The 18865-nt window shown below is 44.6% G+C and overlaps 1 protein-coding gene across 1 annotated transcript in view; it reads right to left on the bottom strand.

Moving 5' to 3' along the window:
- Positions 1-884: 884 nt before the first annotated feature.
- Ccbe1 (collagen and calcium binding EGF domains 1) overlaps positions 885-18865 on the bottom strand; it is a 244145-nt gene continuing 226164 nt past the window's right edge. The window contains exons 6-11 of the mRNA XM_059246230.1: positions 18617-18717; positions 12159-12279; positions 4756-4895; positions 4624-4659; positions 3934-3969; positions 885-2288 (exon numbers count right to left, since the gene is read on the bottom strand). Of these exons, the coding sequence (XP_059102213.1) occupies positions 2055-2288; positions 3934-3969; positions 4624-4659; positions 4756-4895; positions 12159-12279; positions 18617-18717 (668 nt within the window). The 3' untranslated portion in view covers positions 885-2054. The remainder of the gene's footprint in view (positions 2289-3933; positions 3970-4623; positions 4660-4755; positions 4896-12158; positions 12280-18616; positions 18718-18865) is intronic.

Consider the following 18865-nt stretch of genomic DNA (forward strand, 5'->3'; position numbering starts at 1 on the left):
TTACTGGAGATAGTTATCTAGAATAGACTCATGAATCCCGGGTATTATGACTTTCACTTCATTCTTTTAGTACATTATCCTGGCCTCTGGCCAAGCATGGAGTGTGCTTGTATTTAAACAGCATTTGGCAATAAAGATTATATTTCTAGACACATTTCACTGTCTAGAAAAAGTAGAGGTTATAAAATTCCTCATAAAAAAAGATGGACATATCATTGCTCACAGAGCCTGTGCACAGTTTTGAGAATTCATCCATCCACACCCTTGAAACTCTGGGTTCTACAGGCAGGAAAGCATGAAATAGGTTCCAGGTGGGACTTGACTGTGGTTGCATCCATCTCTTCAGGAACCCATGGCTGGCAAGGCCATCTGTGGTGATGCTCAGGTTCTGGAGAGACTGAGTAGGGAGGAGGAAGAGACAGGAACAAGCACGCAAAAGTGTGTTTGCCGTTACCATGAACTGCTGGTGGACAGCCACTGGGGATTCGGCACGAGTGTGTGGGAATCCTGCCTTTCTAACAGGTTAGGAGGCCAGTGGGCAAGCAGGGATGGAGGGAGGGAAGAAAATAACAGAAGTAAAGGGACTGGTACAGGGAGAGGAAGGGAGGGAAGGAGGAAAGAGATAGAAGGAAGGAAGAAGGGGCAAAGGAAAGGGAGAGGAAGAGAGAAAAGAGAGGGAAGGGAAGGGGGCCATAAGAGGGATGAGAGAGGAATCAAAAGACCACCGGGCCACCTGAGCTCTGTAGACAGAGCCCCTTCTCATTTCTCAGGAAGAAGGATGGACAGTGCCACGCCATGCAGATGCAATAGCAGTTTTCTTCCAACAAGCCATCATAGTAGGGGTGGGAGGTGATGGAGGCTATAAGGATAGCTAAATGGAAACTTCTTAGAAATATGAGGGGATACTGCAGGATAGCAGACAAGGGACCCTGGTGTAGGCGACCATGTGAGCAAGATCCCTTGGGAAGCTCAATAGAACTCGAAGACACAAGAAGGAACCTGGCCTCTTGTTCCTTTCTGGGAACACGGGTCCCTGGGATCTAGAATTGCTCTAAGAAAGGACTCAGGGAGACACTGCAGAATGTGCCTCCCTCCAAGCCATCTCCATCTGGCCCAGGAGAAAAAGTCAAGGAGACCTAGAACAGGGATTTTAACTAAATCAGGGGATAATAGTGGAAAATTAGGTCAAGTTAGAAAAAAATCTCTTCCCCTTCTATGTCTCAGAGATCTCTCAGCTGTGCATTATCTCCAGGGCACTGGTTAGCTTGACTGGCTAGGGATGAGAACTCCAAGTGTCTTAAGAGCAGATTAACCTGCCTCTGGTGATTGAGCTTTAGTGAAGCCCTTCTCAATGCCTCCCCATGACCCTTTGCCAACAACTTCCCTCCAGCCTTGATTCAGCCAAGATCAGGGCCTGGTGGCACCTCTGGCCACCTGGTCAGTGCCAGGGCATTTTGTACTTCTTTTTTATTCTTTTGTTTCTGTAACCAAATATAAAATAAGAAGCCTGGAAAATAGGATGCAGAATTTGAAATCTGTGATGTTGCGAAGGAAAAGTCTTTTTTTTTTTTTTTAAATCAACATCAATCTACATTGTGCTGCTTCAACCCCCCTTTAACTGAAGAGCCATACTCCCGGCTGTAAAGGGTGAACAGTCAAGTATTTTAAATACAATTTTCTTTTTAGAATGAACTTTACACTTCTAAGAGACCACTTTGCCATTCCCCTCCTCTTTTGGCACTGGGTCAAAATTTAAGATTCTGTGGGAACAATTAACTTAGAACTTCAAAAGCTCCTGAAGACCTAGGATGTCACGGATGGTCCTGATGAAAACCACTCAGCGGCTCTTCAAGAAGAGCCTGTTATCCATCACATCCTCCTGTTGCTAGTGTGATGTGCAGGGTACCTGGAAAACAGGATTTGGAAGCAGAGTAAAGAGAGGGCAGGAAGACAGTACAGAGAAAGGCTTTAGGCCTCCAGTGGTATTTTTCTTCAGATGCAATAACTGGGTGAAGCTATGCTTCTCTTTTGGTGACATGAAGACATGGGATGTGCTATGGATAAAAGTTCCTGGGGGCCTCAGAGTCTCTTGCTTCACTTCTTCTGGAGTAGTCATCCCCAGATCCAAAGTCCAGAGTCTCTGGGTAGCTGGAAAATTCCTGAGGTAGGGGGAAGTCCTCTGTTGAAGAGTGAGTCTGGTGCCCAAACACCTTCTCCTGCAGCTCGGCGATGTCATTTCGGATGTCAGCCAGCACAAGCAGCAGGAAGTCGAAAGAACCTGGGGGTCCCTGTGCACGTGGGAGGAATCAAAGCTGTGAATTTATAGCTACTTGTCACAGCAGCATCCTGCCAAATTTGCTTGCTGTGAGTCCTGTGGCTCGTGGGTGACTACCTTCTAACCAACTCTGTGGCCTAAATAGAGTAGATAGATCTAAGGACTGCAGGAGCATCCTGGGATCCTCAGGCTTGTCCTCCAGTCCCTCTTCTCACACATGGACACTGGTGACACAGTCACCTCTCCTTTCTCAGGGGAGTTCCCAAAGAAACCTGGAGGTCAGTGCAGTGGTCAAGAGGTTAAGATTCTGCTGGATTTGAACCAACCTCTTCCGAGCTGTGTGTTCATGGCAAGCTACCTGATGTCTCTGTTTAAGCTTTCTCCACCTGTAAAATGCAGATTCACCACCACAGGCTTCCACTGGGCTCAGAGGTGGACATTTAAATGGAGTGAATGCAAAGGGCTTAGAGGGAAGGAAGAGTTTAAAATGTTTTCTGCTCTTCTTTAAAAATAATGAAGTTATTAATATGTTTATAAGAGGAGAAACTAAATGAAGCTGAGAGTATGTTGTTCCTCATTGTCTAGAAAGATCCTAATCAAACCTTCCTTATTCTATTATTAGATATTCTTCATCATGTATAATATTTGGTAAGCTTTAATTTTTGTGCAATGCCTCCTCAGAGCTAGGATTACAAGTGCACTTTAATAATATTGGCTTTTTCACATGGACTCCAGGGATTGAATTCAGGTTCCCTTGCCTGCATGCCATGCACTATACTGATTAAGCCATCTTTTTAGCCCTTCTTTCAAATATCTTATGATGCATTTGAAAATGGATTCCTGGCATAGTGGGCTTCAGAGGACATACTTCACATAAAGATTATCAAGATCAAAGAAAAAGTAACAACAGGAAACAGATTTTAAAAATTCAAATGAGCTGCTGAAGGCATCTACAGCTTTCTTCCTAACCACAGACTCGACTGCTCGAGTGACAGCTGAATGTGTCTTCTGCTACTAAGACCCACTCATACATGCTGTGGAATAACCCTTTGTACACTGTGAAGATGTGCTGCTTTCATTGGTTTAATAAAGAGCCAAGTGGTCAATAGCTAGACAGAAAGAGGTTAGGCGGGAGAGCAAGACTGAGAGAACACTGGGAATAAGAAGGGTGGAGTCACCAGCCAAACACAGAGGGAGAAGGACATGCAGAAAATGAGGTAACAAGCCATGAGCCATGTGGCAGCATACAAATTAATAGAAATGGGTTAATTTAAGTTGTATGAGCTAGTTAGTAACAAGCCTAAGCTATGGGCTGAGCATTTATAATTAATAATAAGTTTCTGTATAGTTATTTAATGGGAGCTGGCTGTTGGCACAGAAACTCCCACCTACACATATCTTTTTTAAAAAATGTTTAAATATTATTTATTTGTGTGGGGATATGTATATCACTCCTATGGAGGTTAGAGGACGATTTGCAGGAGTCAGTTCTCTCTTTCCAACATTTGGGTCCTGGTAATTGAACTCAAGTCATCAGGCTTGATGACAAGTGCTCTTACCCACTGAGTCATCTCACCAGCCCCAGCTCTACCATTTTATGAGTGCCACACTCTTGAGAGCATCCCCACTGGGTAAGCAGGACAGACAGTGCAACTTACCGGAGACCCTGGGGGCCCAGGTGCTCCTCTCTCCCCCTAAAACCGAAAGGTGAGGGTTAGCATTCTGGAGCATGCAGATGTTAGCACCACTGTCTCTGGTTAGACACCCACCACCCACAACCATCCTCCTGCAGGGAATAAATTCAGAGTTGGAGCTGGATTCAGGGGACCTCTTATTGGAACTGGCAAGCTTGGGTTGAGTGGCTTGGCTGCTGAGTTCTCACAAGGCTATGTATTTTCAAACCAGGTCTGATAAGGAATCTTGTCTTTCTAGGAAGTGTGTGAAACACCAACCTTTCAAAAGTAAGGCACACCAGCTGCTGCCTGAGACAAGCAGCTGTCAGCTCTAAAGAGAAGCCAGCACTTGTGTAGAATGGAGCTGTGTGTGGTTCTCCACTTAAATAAGTGAGGCCATTCTAAAAAACATAGATTAGTGAGGAATATGAGTGTAATCCTAACTACACAAGGCTTCTACCACAACACCCAGCTTGAAATTCATTTACCCCACAATGTTGCATATGCTCTAAAAGTTTAGGATTTTCAAGCATTATAGGCTGTGGGGTTTGCCATTCTCAACTTGTATATCTGTGTCTCAACTTTCAATGGTAAATAGGGTTTGCCAAGCTTCATTGGATGTCCAAGTGGCTAGAAATAGATGTGTAGCTGTTAAGGACCATTTATAAGACTTACCTTGGAGCCATGTCTTCCTGGTGCTCCTGGTGGGCCCTAGAAGACACAAGCATCTGATTTAACTAAAATAAATGTACAGAACAAGAACCATTTCCCCCCAAGTATTACATGGGTCTCAGAGGAGATACTGACCACAGGGCCCCTCCGGCCTTGCTTAATGTGAGACAGGTCAGGGGATGGTCCCATAGGTCCCATTGAGCCCCGTGGACCAGGCTGTCCAGGAGGGCCTGGCATACCAGGGAATCCAGGACTCCCCTTGGGTCCTGGTGAGCCTGCAATCAAGAACATCTTATTAGCACTTACCCCATAATAAAGACAAATACAGAGTCTAGGAGTCACTGTAGACATTTGCCTTTTAACTCTGCTCTTTGCCTTGTGGCATTTATACTGTGTTCATGGAAATTTAAACTCAACACAATTTACAGTGACTTCACTTTTTTCTCTTTTCTTGGACCATCTGTCACCTATTTGCTCAAGTCAGAAACTTGACAATGTTCCTACAGTAGATCCTTAGTTCCACAGCCTCCCCACTCAGTCAAAGATCTGCTTGCTTTACCTCTTTAAGCCTGTCCTGCCCTGTGTCTATCTATCCCTGGATCCCAGGAGTATGCAATGTCATCTACAGAGTAGTTAAGAGTGCAAGGTTGTGGGGCTGGGGAGATGGCTCAGTGAATAAAGTACTTCCTGCATAAAAAAATGAAGATCCAAGTTCAGATCTATAGTACCCATGCAAAAGTTTGGTGTGGTGGTGAATATGTATAAACACAGTCCCAGAGGATGAGTGGGTCGATACAGGAAAATCCTAGGGACTTGCTGGTCAGCCAGTCTATCTGAAATGCAAGATGAAGACAGTGGTAGAGGAAGACACCAAAATTTTTTACCATCAAAGAGAGCTACATTTGAATCCTTGATAACTTGTTTGAGATCTCTGAACCTTCGTCTCTTATCTCCAAATGGGAATCAAATTCTCCAATATACAATGGCTGCATTAGATAAAATTTTAGATACGCACACACATTACACGGCATAGTGCCTCACAGACAGTAAGCACTAAAAGGCTGCTGGGCCTTCACCTTTCTCATGCTTGCCTCAACTCTTGCCTCATAGCTCATGCCCCCTGCCTCCTACTAATAGTGTTCACTGCTCACCCATTCTTAGAAGCTCAATGGAATGTTTCTTAACTGTAGAACTCTCCTACTCTTAATCACTACCATAAAAACGTCAATTCCTCAAGATGGGGAGCAAATGCTATCTCCTGTAGGCATTATACATACTCACTGCTTGTGAGGAAATGGTGGAAGACACTGTTCTGTCCATGATTGTCTGGGGATGAGCGTGAAGAAGAGGTCTTACGTATCTAAGGCCCAGAAGCACAGGACAAAGAAAAGCTAAACTGCTTCTGCTCCCACAACTCCAGCATGAAATATAAAGTCAAAGGAATCTACTACTGAAGAATGGACAAGAGTGCAGAGAATTGTGTAGGGACCGCAGAAAGCTGAGAGTGGAACATGGAGAAAACCCACAGATACCAACTCAGCACAAAGGAACAGCATCCTACCACTGGATGAATTTGAACATTTGAAGAGCGCAAAGCACTGATGGAAAATATAGTGACAACAGAGCCCAAAAGTAACTTAACTCAGGATTAGGATGACTCAACTTCCTGTTACAGATCTGACAACAGAGGAGGCCTGTTTCAGAGAGTGATTGGCAAGTTCCTCAGGCTCTAGTGTTTCTCTACAAATAATGTGCAGCATTCAATTAAAAAAAACCTGACACACATAAATAAGCAAGAGCAAAATAAACAAGCAGTTATCAAGTGATATAACAGTCAGCAGAATCAGACTCCAAGATGACTCACATATAAACCAGACACTAGATCATATCATATGGCTAGTTTTTAAATACTCCCAGTGCTCTGTAAGGAGCCAAATTTGAAGGGAGAAAACCATACAGCGGCTTCCTTTGCTCCAAGTTCAATCATACCTGCTCATTCTCATCTTTCTCCAAGGCACTCTTCACCCCGTGACTTCTGTCCTTCCCTAACAGACCCTGGGATGCTGTATCACCCAGGCTTCTGCTCTTCTGCTTTGCTGCTACCCCACTGAAACACAACAGTCAGTGCACCCCAAATCATCTCAGTTCCCTTCCCTATGAAAACTAAGTGCCCACTTCATCATGAATCATTACATACAGGTGTATGTCTTAGCAGCAACTGTTGCCTGTGAATATTCCTATTTAAAAATTCAGAGACTTCCTGCAAAAATCTGGGTTTCTGGCCATAGTTTGAAAACAGGAAGAAGTAAAATTAGACCCCAGTTCTGCTGCTGGCACAATGGCCTGGGGCATCAGGAGGTGTCCTTTTAGATGGAGTCTGTGCTCTGTTCCAGTTCAGCTCCTCACACAGCCATATTCACTCACCAAGGCTACCTGTTGGATCTCTGTAGACAGTAAATTTGTTTTCTAAAGTTCTCTTTGGAGGCTTGTATCAACAGAGCATTGGGAGTATTTAAGAACTAACTACATGACCATTTTTGTACCTGGGTGATGATAGTTGTTACCCCACTTTCTCATATAATTTAGTCATGGAAGTTGATTCAGAAACCTGTGGGGTTTCTCCACCTTTTATGAACAGAGTTAGAAACAGCCACGTTGGCCTGGGTGGAGCTTGCAATAGAGGAAGCGGTACCCCTGCACTGCCATTTAAGACATGCATGCAGGACACAGAATGTCTGTCACATGATGGGGTCTCCAGGAAATGTCTTTCCTCCTGAGGGCCACAAATGTTCAAGTTGAGGGGCTGAACCTTGATGCAGACTACAGTGCTCACTTCTGACCCTAACATTATCCAGGGAAGCTATGCGAAAAGGGTACAGGCAGTTAGAGTACTTAAAAAAACTGTGCATAAAATATGTAATACAAAGACTTTATCTTAAAAATTTGTAAATGTGTAATTTACAAGGGTTGGGTGCCCTCACAAAGCGGTATCACAGATCTCTAGAATGTTTTCATCATGTAAGAATAAATCTCTATGGACACTGAGAACTCTTCTCAAGTGCTGGGATTCCAGGTGTGCTGTAGCATGCCTGGCTGTATCTGCTCATTTTAAAAACTGGGTTAAATGTCTCCTAATTAGGTTAAATGCATAATGTCTCTAAGACTAGCTCATGTATCATGTCAAAAAGTAGACTAAGAGTTCATTGGTATATACCAATTTTACTATTTTAGACCCCCACCAAAGAGTAAATGGTCACTACTGGTCACTGAAGAGTAGTGTTATAGACATGGGTACTTGAATGCTTCAAGACCTTGCTTTCTATTCTCTTAGAGATATATGGACATGAATAAATACACAAAAGTGGGATTGCTGACCCATATGAAAGTTCTAGTTAAAGCATTTAAAAATAACCTCACTACTTTCCCACAGTGGTTACATTATTTTACATCTTACAGTTTTCCTATATTTTTTTTCTATATCAGTTAGCTTTATTGTTGCTGTGATCAAATGCCAACTGAAAAACCCAAGAGTGAGATTTAATTTGGCTCATGGTTTCAGACTTATCAGTCCACCATGGTGAAGAGCATGGTGAGCTCACAGCATGGGAAGCAGAGAGGCGGCACGGGAGTGTTGGGGACAAGACACATCCTAGGACATGGCCCCAGGGACTTGCTCCAGATCTCATCTCCCTAAACAATGCCACCAGCAGGGGACCAAGCCCCAGCACCCAAGGACCTTGGGGAGGTACACTTTTTAGCCAAACCCTAACACTGACTAATGCTTAACCTTTCCTTCCCCTTTTCTTCTGATGGTGGGTATAAGGGGACTCTTACTGTGGTTGGGGTTTGTATTCTTCTAATGACCCATAAGATTGAGCGATTTTCACGGCTTTGTTAGCTGTTTGTATATGTTCTTTGAGGAAATGACTATTCAAGTTCTTTGCCCATTTTTGAATCAGTTTGACTTTTATTGCTGTTAAATTATCTTATTTAAAGCATGTTCTAGATGCTAATCCCTCATTAGGTAAATGGCGTCCAAACATTTTCTCCCTTCCTATGGGCTGCCTTTTGATTCCTTTCAGGGTTTCATTTATACAGGTAAGTTTTAAAGTTTGGGATGATCTCACTTTCGTCTGTTTCTGCTTTTGGGGATGTGTCTAAGAAATCACTGCAAAATCCATAGTATGCCACTTTGTATGACTTCAGTGTTTTAACGTTTAGGTCTTTAATCCATTTTGAGCTAACTTTTTCTGTTTGGTGGAAGGTCAGGGTCATTATCCTGCATATGGGAGAACATCAAACTTGATTTCACTTCAAATAAGGAGCCCCAAGTGAGTGCAGGCTGTGTCTTATTCATCCACCCTCTCCCACAGAGGTCATGTCAGTGGACTGCTTATAAAGCTTTTCTGTGAAATGACCGCACAAGAGAGATTGGGTTGATTACTGTGCCATATTGTCTCCTTTGAATTGTCTTTTCACTCATCACCAGCTCCTACTAACAGAACACAGTGGCAGCACAGGATAATTCCACCCTCCAGAAAACAAAACAAACAGCCAAAGACCTTAGGCTTTTCATATTTGGAGAAGTCATTTCTAGTTCACAGAAGAATTAAGGCAAAGATGAAGGCAGCCAATGCTCCATTCAAACATGTCTCATGTCCCAACTCTCAATACCCATTCCAGGTACATACTGAAGTCATTTATTTGGGAAGGGGGACAGATCGCTCCCATAATTATTCTATGTCCAAGAGCAGCAGAAAGATAAGCTAGCAGTGAGATGTCACCTGCAGTTACCTAATCAGTAAATGTCAGAGGTCACTGTATGTCACGTGCCTTTAAAATGTAGGACCTTGATATGCCCATGGAAAGACCTTGTTGTAACAGAGGAAGCTGGAGAGTCGGCCTCTCATCTCCAAAGCCAAAGGGGCCACCCCAGTGCAGTCTCCTGTGCTGCTGTTCAGTACAATTCATGATGGACTCTGAGTGGAACTTCTGCTTAAAGGAGAGAGAACCTCATGAGCTCTCTAGTCACCCAAATACATCTCAGTGGAAAGCAACCCAAGTCTAGAAATAAACGAGAAATTCCTCATGCATCCCAAAAGCTCATTCATCTGCAATCAGACTGTTTCCCTCAAGGACCCTGGACAGCTCAAACCAGGTTTGAAACCAGAAGGCAGAACTGGATGGCAAACTACTGAGTCATTTGTTAAGAAAACCAACAGCCAATGGCTTCCCTGCTCCTGTAGCTGTCCCTGTTCGAGTGACATGTGGACTGGCCTGGAGATGCAAAGCAAGAGCAGCCACTGATAGAGGGGCCAGGGCCACTGTGATAGGAATCACTTTGTAAGGAGAGAGCCCCTGCCTACTTAGAAGAAGCAAGAGGATGCCAGTGTGAGGAATCTCTGCCATGACACTGAGAATATTCACATCAGGGGATGAACAAGAGGTTACACCAAAGTCCTGGGTCAATTCTTCTGTGGAGACTGAGCCTCAGGCCAGTAGTAGAAACCAGGGGGTTAAGACACACTAGACAGAAAGCACAGAATCCTTCGGAAAGAAAACGTAGCCTTCCTACTGATCTTTTGATAGAAAGCTTGGCCATGCCCTTCCCGTTCTGATAGTTTACCGATCTTCCTTGACCAGTTCAATCCTCCAATGCCCACCTCTGACTGCAAGCTACATGCTCTCTCCCTGCAGCCTTGATAATAAAAAGCTCCTGTGTTCTGACCTGGAGGAAGGTAAATCCCTTCTTGATTTTGTTTGTTGTTGTTTGTTTGCTTTTTTTTTTGAGATGGAATCTCACTCTTCAGCCCAGGCTGGTCTCAAATGCACAGCAATTTCCTGCCTCAGCCTCCTCAGTGCTAGGATTCCAGGGGTAAGTCTGGCTTACTCTCCTCTGTAGTCATTATATGTCACCTCTTCCCAGCTAGGACATCAGAGGTCAGAACCAGCACACTGCTGAGTTGATAACAAGGCATCAGACAGCCATGGTTTAGCATCACCTACTAATACTAATGTCATTTCTTGTACTAGTGTGAAAGACTCTACTGATGTATATATGGAAAGGTTCATAATAAAGTATAAAACACCTCAGAACTTGAAGAAATAAGTTCTCACTATATCTTCTAACAAAGTAAGAGAGAATCTCTGAAACCATGTGCTGATAGAAAAAAGACAGCCATACAGAACATAAGCTGTGCGGGTCCTCTGAAGTGCAGTCTGAGAACGGGAAAGCCTTGGTAAGGGAAAGCAGTTGGTGAATACCTAGAGCCAGTATGGGGAGAACACTGGTGGTCCATGCCTCAAGGGAGCTTTGTGGATGGTGGAAACTTCCTGTACTGTGAGGTTGGTGTGGAGCATAAGTAACAGGGGAGTCCATACTTGTCAAAAGCTAAAACTCAATCTTGGAATGGCCTACCCTCATTGTGTAATCTATACTTTAACAAATCCCACTTACAATATAACAGGAATAAGAATATTGCTGAAAATGTGTTAAGCAAGAAAAGGAGGTAGACAAAGAACTGGGAAAGGTGGCGATAGGGCTGGCTGGGATTCTGTAGAACTGAACGATTTTATGAGTCTATTACTCTATATGTTAAGGTTTTCCTAGGAAGAATGTAGAATTACTAAGCGGTCTTATTAATAAAAAACTTGGAGCCATAAATTGGGGTTAAAGCCTGAGAGAGATCAGAGGAATAGGAAAAGCCACAGCTAACCTCATCTCACCAACTCCTCAGCTTCAAAAAGCGAGCTACTTCCTGTCTACTCACACCTATATGCCTTTCTGTTCTGTTCTCTCATTTGCTCTCTCAGGCCAGCTACACTACTTCCTCTTCATGCCCAGCTCTGTCACTTCCTGTCTGTCTGAACAGACCTCCAGACCTCTGTGGTTAGTGCTGGGATTAAAGGCATGTACCACCATGCCTGGCTCTATTCTCAGTGTGGCTTTGAACTCACAGAGATCCAGACAGATCCCTGTCTCCCAAGTGACAGGATTAAAGGCATGTACTACAATTGCCTTACTTCTATGTTAATATAGTGGCTGGCTCTTTCCTCTGATCCTCAGGTAAATTTTATTGGGAGACACAGTATATTAGGGGGGGGGGAAACAATACATCACCACAGAAGAACTTAAATAATAGTCTTCATGGGGCTTCTCATTAACTTAATTGTTTTTGAGATAGGATCTCATCATGTAGCCCAGGCTAGATTCTAACTCATGATCTTTCTTCCACTGACTCCTGAGTACTAAAATTCCAGGTGTGTGGTACCATTATTGGGTTTTAAAATGACTATTAGTAGTCTTATCTGATCTCAGAAAATTAACCCTTTCTTCCCAAGCTACAGAACCCAACTCCCCCATGGCCTGTCATCATACAGGCACGTTGCCCTGCACATCAGCTTTCACTTGTGAGAACTGGAGGAAGCTAGAGAGCACTGTCCAACCTCAGTGAATATGAGCTCCCAGTCAGCCTATGTTCTAGTGTGTGGAGAGGGCAGAAACGCCACCAGCTTCCTAAGCTCTTCTTCATACTCACCGGGAGGGCCCTGCCCCCCAGGCAGGCCAGGAGGTCCTGGAAGGTAGGTGTTTGAGGCCAGCACCTTGTCACCATTGACGTACTTGCCCAGTTCAGCAGCACTGTTGGGAAGCTGAGCAATCTATAAAGACAAGGGAGACCGGGTCAGAAAGTCAGCATTGTTCCATGAGGAAGTCTATGTTAGAGTCATTGGTAGAGGCTGCAAGACCTTCTCATGATTTTGCTCTTAACTGTAGCTCGTCAGAGTGTAAAGGGGCCAGAGAGATCCTGTCTAGCTGAGGAGCTGTCCAGTGCAAACTTCTTGCAGGAGTTTCCTCAGTGAGCCAGTGGTTGAAGCCAGAACATTCAGAGTTGCCGGGATCCACAGAACACAGTTACCACAACTAATAAAACATACTGGCTTTGTGCTTCCAATCCTTTCAAGTAACTACTTTATAACTCAAACATATATTTATTATATATTATATGCCAGGACCTGTGCTTTGTTTTATGGATCCAGAGGTGACCAAGATGTGGCTCTTTCCCTTAAAGAATGTTCAGTCCTGGGAACCAGGAACAAGACTGTGGGTGGCCGTTCATACATACATTCAGGGCCAACCTTCAGAACAGATGGGCAGTAGAAACTTTGGTGGCTTAAAAAAAATGTCCACAAATTCTTCAACACTCCTTTCAAAGGTGAGGCTTGTTTTCATTGTCGGATTGGTTATCTGATGAACAGAGTGTGGTAAAGGTGGCAGTGTGTAGCTTCTGAGACTGTTGGTTCTGAGACTACCACTCTGCTTGCTCTCTTGGATTTCTCATTCTAGAGGAAGCCAGAAGACTGCATGGACCAGTGACATTAGCATTCATTGAAGTCGGGCAACCTGTGAATCTGGGAAAGCTTTGGTAGTAACTGAACAGCCGCAAAGTTAATTTCCTCATGGATAGAGGAGATGGGTGGAGGCAGCCTTGTGTGCCCTGAGAATCAGCATTGCATTATTTCAGATCAGGTCTCATGGTTTAGAGTCATAAGAGGACACTGCTGTGATCTGGTGTTCAATAAAATGCTGCTGATGTCTTGTAGACAGCTACAACTCGAAAATGAATATAAGAACATAATGGATTAACAAAAGTAAACACACTCTCTGGGACCATGGGTCAACTCTGGCCACTGAGGACTAGTCCAGCCATCGGCCACCAGTTGAGACATGAGGATGTGAATTCTGGTATGGGGCTCTGGCTTTGGAAAGAAGAACACTGAAATGTCAGCCTTGCCAAGGTCCATCTGTAGGATCTGGATCTTGTTTATAAACAAGATGGTAACATTCGCCTATGAGGGCTGTTGCACACGGAAATGGATGCCTGGGTCCAGTGTCCAGCCACGGTCACTGCCCTGTGGGAAGGTTCTGCCTGCACTCACTCCTGGCTCTGTGCCCAAGAGGTAACTTTAGGTAAGTGTTCTAGCCTTCCATGTTTTCACCTCCACATCTACTAGATGATCATATCTTCATATTCAAAACCCTGTCATCTGGCTTGGGATGGAGATCTACTGTGGCTGGGTTTTAACACGGCTCCTGTTGCTTTTTCCTTTTGACTAACTCCAATGTTCAAGTTGTGTTCAAGTTATAAGATAAGCCAGTGAATATAACCCTGATGTTCCTGCAGCCTGTAGACCCCATACTCCTAAGGCAAGTGGAAAGGAAAGTTAGTGGGTGTGACCAGCCACATTCTTCCAGAAATATCAGGGAGTGGGCTTGTGGGGTGCAAGAGTTTGGAGGCAAGACTATAGCAATATGAGTAGGGCCTGAGTGTCAATCAATGGACTTCCCATTGCTATTCTCTCAGATCACATTTGCCTTGTATTAAAAGCATCTGCTCTGGAGAGCTGTTGGCATGAGCTGGCAGGATACCAAATACAGAACGCTCACTGTTAATGTTCAGCACATGCTTGGTAGATACAGAGCTTGGTCCAGGCAGCAGGCACTACTGTAAATCTCTTATGGACAATATTTAATTTGACATTGTATTTAGCATGTGTTATCTCCTTTCATAAAGGCCACTTCTTCCAAGTCCATCATGTACTTGGTTCTATATTTACTTCAATAAGCCTCTTTTACCTCCTTCCTCATCTTTTTTCCCCAAGTGTACCTTCTGCTTTCATCACACACACACACACACACACACACACACACACACACACACACACACACGCATGCATGAATATCTTTATATATCTACGTACAATCTAAAAATCCACAAATGTGAGAAAACATTGGTTCTGGTTTGTTTTTTTTGTCAACTTGAACATCTTTGGTCATTTTTGGAAGAAGGATCAGCTGAGAAAATGCCCCTCAGAAGAGTGTCCTGCAGGCAAGCCTGTGGGGACATTCTCTTGATTAATAATTGCTGTGGAAGGGCCCAGCCCGCTGTTGACAGTACCACCTCTGGGCAGGTGGTCTTTGGTTGTGTAAGAAAGCAGGATGATCAAGCCATCATGAACAAGGTGATAAGCAGTATTCTTCATGGCCCATTTCAGTTCCTGCCTCAAGGTTCCTGTCCTGACTTCCCCTCATGATGGACTTTGGTTGAGTTATATATAATCAAATAAACCTTTTCCACCACAAGTTGCTTAATCATGGTCTTTACCACAGCAATAGAAACTTACCCAAGAAAACATGCATTTTTTTTTTTCACTAAATATGCTCATCTCCAGTGCACCTATCTTTCTGGAAATTATTATTCTTTGTGGTTCAATATAACTTCATGGTGCATATGTATATTTTCTTTAAAAATGTTATGACATGTATTTGTGCGTGAGTGTGTGTGTGTGTGTGTGTGTGTGTGTGTGTGTGTGTGTGTGATACAGCTGGGAAAGTCAGTTTAGAACCTGCATATGTGCTCGGTAGGAAAATGAACCAGGATCACAGTGAGCCTGCTCACGGTGTGCACCTCACTGACTTCCAACTTCTCAAGCTTGGCTACCTCCTCATTCCATCCATTCACCATTAAGTCATGCTGTTGGCTTGGTTTCTTTGTAAAATGTCAACTTACTTGATGAGGCAGGACCTTATTCCATACTGTTTGTATTTCCCCGTCGCTCAGGCTACTGTAGGGCAGAGTGGGTGCTCAGCAAATCCTTGTGACATCGTCTTGATTGCTCACGATGGGCTAACTATGGGTGGCTGGTGTAGGAGGGGAGAGGTCCCCTGCTCCCTGTACAGTGGCCTTCGGAGGCAGAGCACACTTGTAGGTTCTGAGCTGCTGAGCAGGCTTGCTGATGCGCTATGCCTCTCTCTTTGGGGTCTTTTTCCCCGGGTCCCCAATAGCTATCTCATTCCTGCAGTCCATTTAGCCATGTGAGTAAACTTCTAAAGAGAAACCAACAGGCTCCGTGACTCTCGTTCTTCCTCCATCAACCAAAGCTGAATGGCAGGTACTTTACCTGCCCCCAAGCTCCCTTTCTTATCAAATCACATTTCTTTTCTGACTTAAAAAAAAATGAAGGGGAAGAGGCAGTGAGGTCTGAAGGGATGGTATAAGCCCCAAACAGGAAGTTTTGTAGAACTAATATATGTAGCTTAGACATTGACTAAAGCAAGCATGCTCAGTGAACACTCAAGCCAACATGTAGACCTCCCGGCCCTACCAGATTTCCCTAAGTGCCCTACACCACTCTCCTCCCTTCCTTAAAAAGTATCCACTGTCCTGACTTGTACATAATGTCCTACATTAAACAAGCAGTCCACCACCCAGCAATCCTTACTTGAACACTGCGGTTAACCTTGCTAGTTAAAAAACGACAACAGGTCTTGTAGGTTCCTTGTATTCTGCGTGTTGCTGTTTTATGTGGCTTTCTTTTCCGACTGATCCCTAAAGAGCCAAGGGATTTGGCCTGGGGCATTTTCTGTGGCTAGAATTCTGACTCCTGTAGGCTCATGGTGTAGTTCAACATGTGTGCACATCACCTCATACTGTGGTGTTGGCTGCTCTCCAGCACTTTCCCTCCCCATATAACTACTTCTTGAACAATGTTTATCCGGGCAAATAAATGACTTGTGTTCTATGAAAAGAACAGATGGTATGAACAGTAGCAAGTGGATGTTCAAAGCAAATGACGATCTACACCAGGCTTCAGGAGAAGGTGTGGATTTTAGGTCTGACTTCTTGAGTATGCACTGCATCTCTGGGAATGCTAGCACATTTCTTACAAGGCTACGGAGACAGTTAAGTGAGATTTTGCATATAAAACTGCTTCCCATATGACAGGAAGTCATATATTCCAGGAGGTATCTTTTAAAGAGAATTGACCCTCAGCTGGGTATAGTGACACATGCCTGTGACCCCAGCACTTGGAAGGCAAAGGAAGGAAGATCAAAAGTCCAAGGTCATCATCTACTGCATAGTTCGTTCAAGGCCAGGTTGGTTACAGATGAGACCTGTTTGAAAGAAGAAGGGAGGGAGAAGAAAGGAAAGGGAGGGTAAGAATAAAAAAAAAAGGAAAAGGGAGAGGAAAGAAAAGGTAAGGAAGGAAAAGAAAGGAAAGGAAAAAAACAGGGATAAGAAAAAAGGTTCAGTGGGCAAGTGTTTGCCCTGAGCCTGGATCCTCAGTACTCATGTAAATGCAGGGCAGAGAAGCACACATCTATAGCCCTGCTTTGGGGTGATGGAGACAGACAAACCCCGGGGACTTGCTAGCCAGCCCGTCTAGCTGAAATGGCAAGCTCCGGGTTTGGTGACAGACTCTGTCTCAAAATACAAGTTGGAGAATGATGCAGGAAGGCAACTAATATTGACTTCTGGCCTCCACATAGGCACACAAACAGGTAAACAACCCTGCACATACATGCAGGCACATACCCCCTCATACATACACATAAAGCATCACTTCTCATAATGCCCCACGAATGCCAGTGCTCAGGCCGTGTGCATGGGGACAGTGAGGCGTAAGGTAGAGTAATACTTGCTCAACCCAACCACACGAGAGAGCTAGTGAAGACTGAGACAACCTCATGATTTCTATAAAGCATCGGCAAACCTGAGGGTCACCTAAGTCGGCTTGCACAGATCACACAATACTGGTGGGCAATTAGGAGAAAGCCAAACCCAGCAACTGGTTTGTGAAGAGCTCGCAATATCGAGTGCCTTAAAACCACTCCAGCTGGAAAGAATTTGCGTAAGGTCAGAGGTTATTTCCAGGGAAGGAAAGTGAAGCCAGCTTTGTGTCTTGAGATCATAATCAGCTACCTCCCCCACGCCTGATGCTCTAGCCTATGAAAGACAAGCTTAAAGCTTAATGCTTCTACAAACCTTCTGGGTTTCCTCTAAAAATGTTAACATCAATTCAAGTGTCACCTGGGGATAGCTGTATGGGAGATATTCCCTCCTTCCCTTTGTTTATACTGGCACACAGACAAGGTTTTCTGCCTATAATATCACGAGCTATTTATGATGAGGTCCATGATTTCCTCTGGACTATACAACTGTGTAACATCCAGGTCTATACAAGCCTCTGCTAAAGTCGGTCATGACCTCACCAGCCCGTGCATCAGAGGTCGGAAACGCCGCTTCCCTTCTCGGCCCCTTGTTCCCATGGTTTAGCTGGTAGCTGGGTTTCTCATTAGGGCGGCTGCCACTTTTCTGGCCGTGGAAGAGAGAGTGTCTCATGTTTACCCTTTTACCCTTTAGAATAACTGGCTGCCAAAGTTAAACAGATTATACACACCCCTTTGATCTCCTGAGAGCCTTGAGTGGAAGTGATTAAGCAAACAAAGCCGTATGTTTATGTTTGGGCAGCTGAAGAACTGTTTCAGAGTGGCTGACAAGCCAGCAAGTGTACTGACCTCAGGTGTAATAAACACCAACCCAGGAGAGTCACTCAAGAATCCAGGCCGCCAGATCCATCACGAAGCCCTTCCTCACAGCTGGATGACATTACCAGCGCCCTGGTGCCCAACTCATCAGGCAGAGTCTTTCAGAAAGGGAGTTGGTCCTCACTCCTGGTGACATGAGGCACTCAGAGGACTGATTTCCTAGATGCATATCCCCCCCCCTCCTCCGACCATAAAGTTACATGAGAAAATGAAGGCACCACAGGATGACGTCAGTTTACAGAAGAGAGAGAGCATTTAAGAGAGAACGTTCTCAATGAATGAAACAGATAAAAAATACCACTGCCTAGGTCTGCCCGGGGCTGCGAATCGATACCTTCTGCAAGAAGTATGAATTACTTCTACTTTTTCGACGACTTTGTATGTACCCATTGCCAGGGCTGATAGAGTAACGCCCTCCCCAGGTCTTTGCCTTTCGTGTTCCGTTGCTGTTTAGGTGGTCAGCAGCTCTGGAGTGCGGAAGCATCCGGAGTTCACATCTAGCTGACACTAACCGCAATGCTCAGCTAGGATGATCTGTTTTCTCACTCAGCCGCCATTCCCCAAACCCCGACATGGGCTTCACCCTCCCCCCTGCCGAGCTCAGTGTACCTTCTGTTTCAGCTGCAGCACCGTCTGCTTCATCTGCGAGAACTCCTTGCACGTTGCACAGCAAGTCCCGGCTCTCACCTCATTCTCGGCCTTCTCGTGCCCTGGGAAAAGACACAGGCTCAGCTCCATCTGGGAGGCTGGCAGGGCACATTCCTGGAGAGATGGCACTAAAGGGCAGTCTCTGGGCATGGGGCACAGAGAACGACCGAGGAAGATCGTAGGGGTAGGTGTTGACAATTTTATGGTTCT

This window comes from Peromyscus eremicus, chromosome 19 (genome assembly GCF_949786415.1).
Source record: "Peromyscus eremicus chromosome 19, PerEre_H2_v1, whole genome shotgun sequence".
Lineage (NCBI taxonomy): Eukaryota > Metazoa > Chordata > Mammalia > Rodentia > Cricetidae > Peromyscus > Peromyscus eremicus.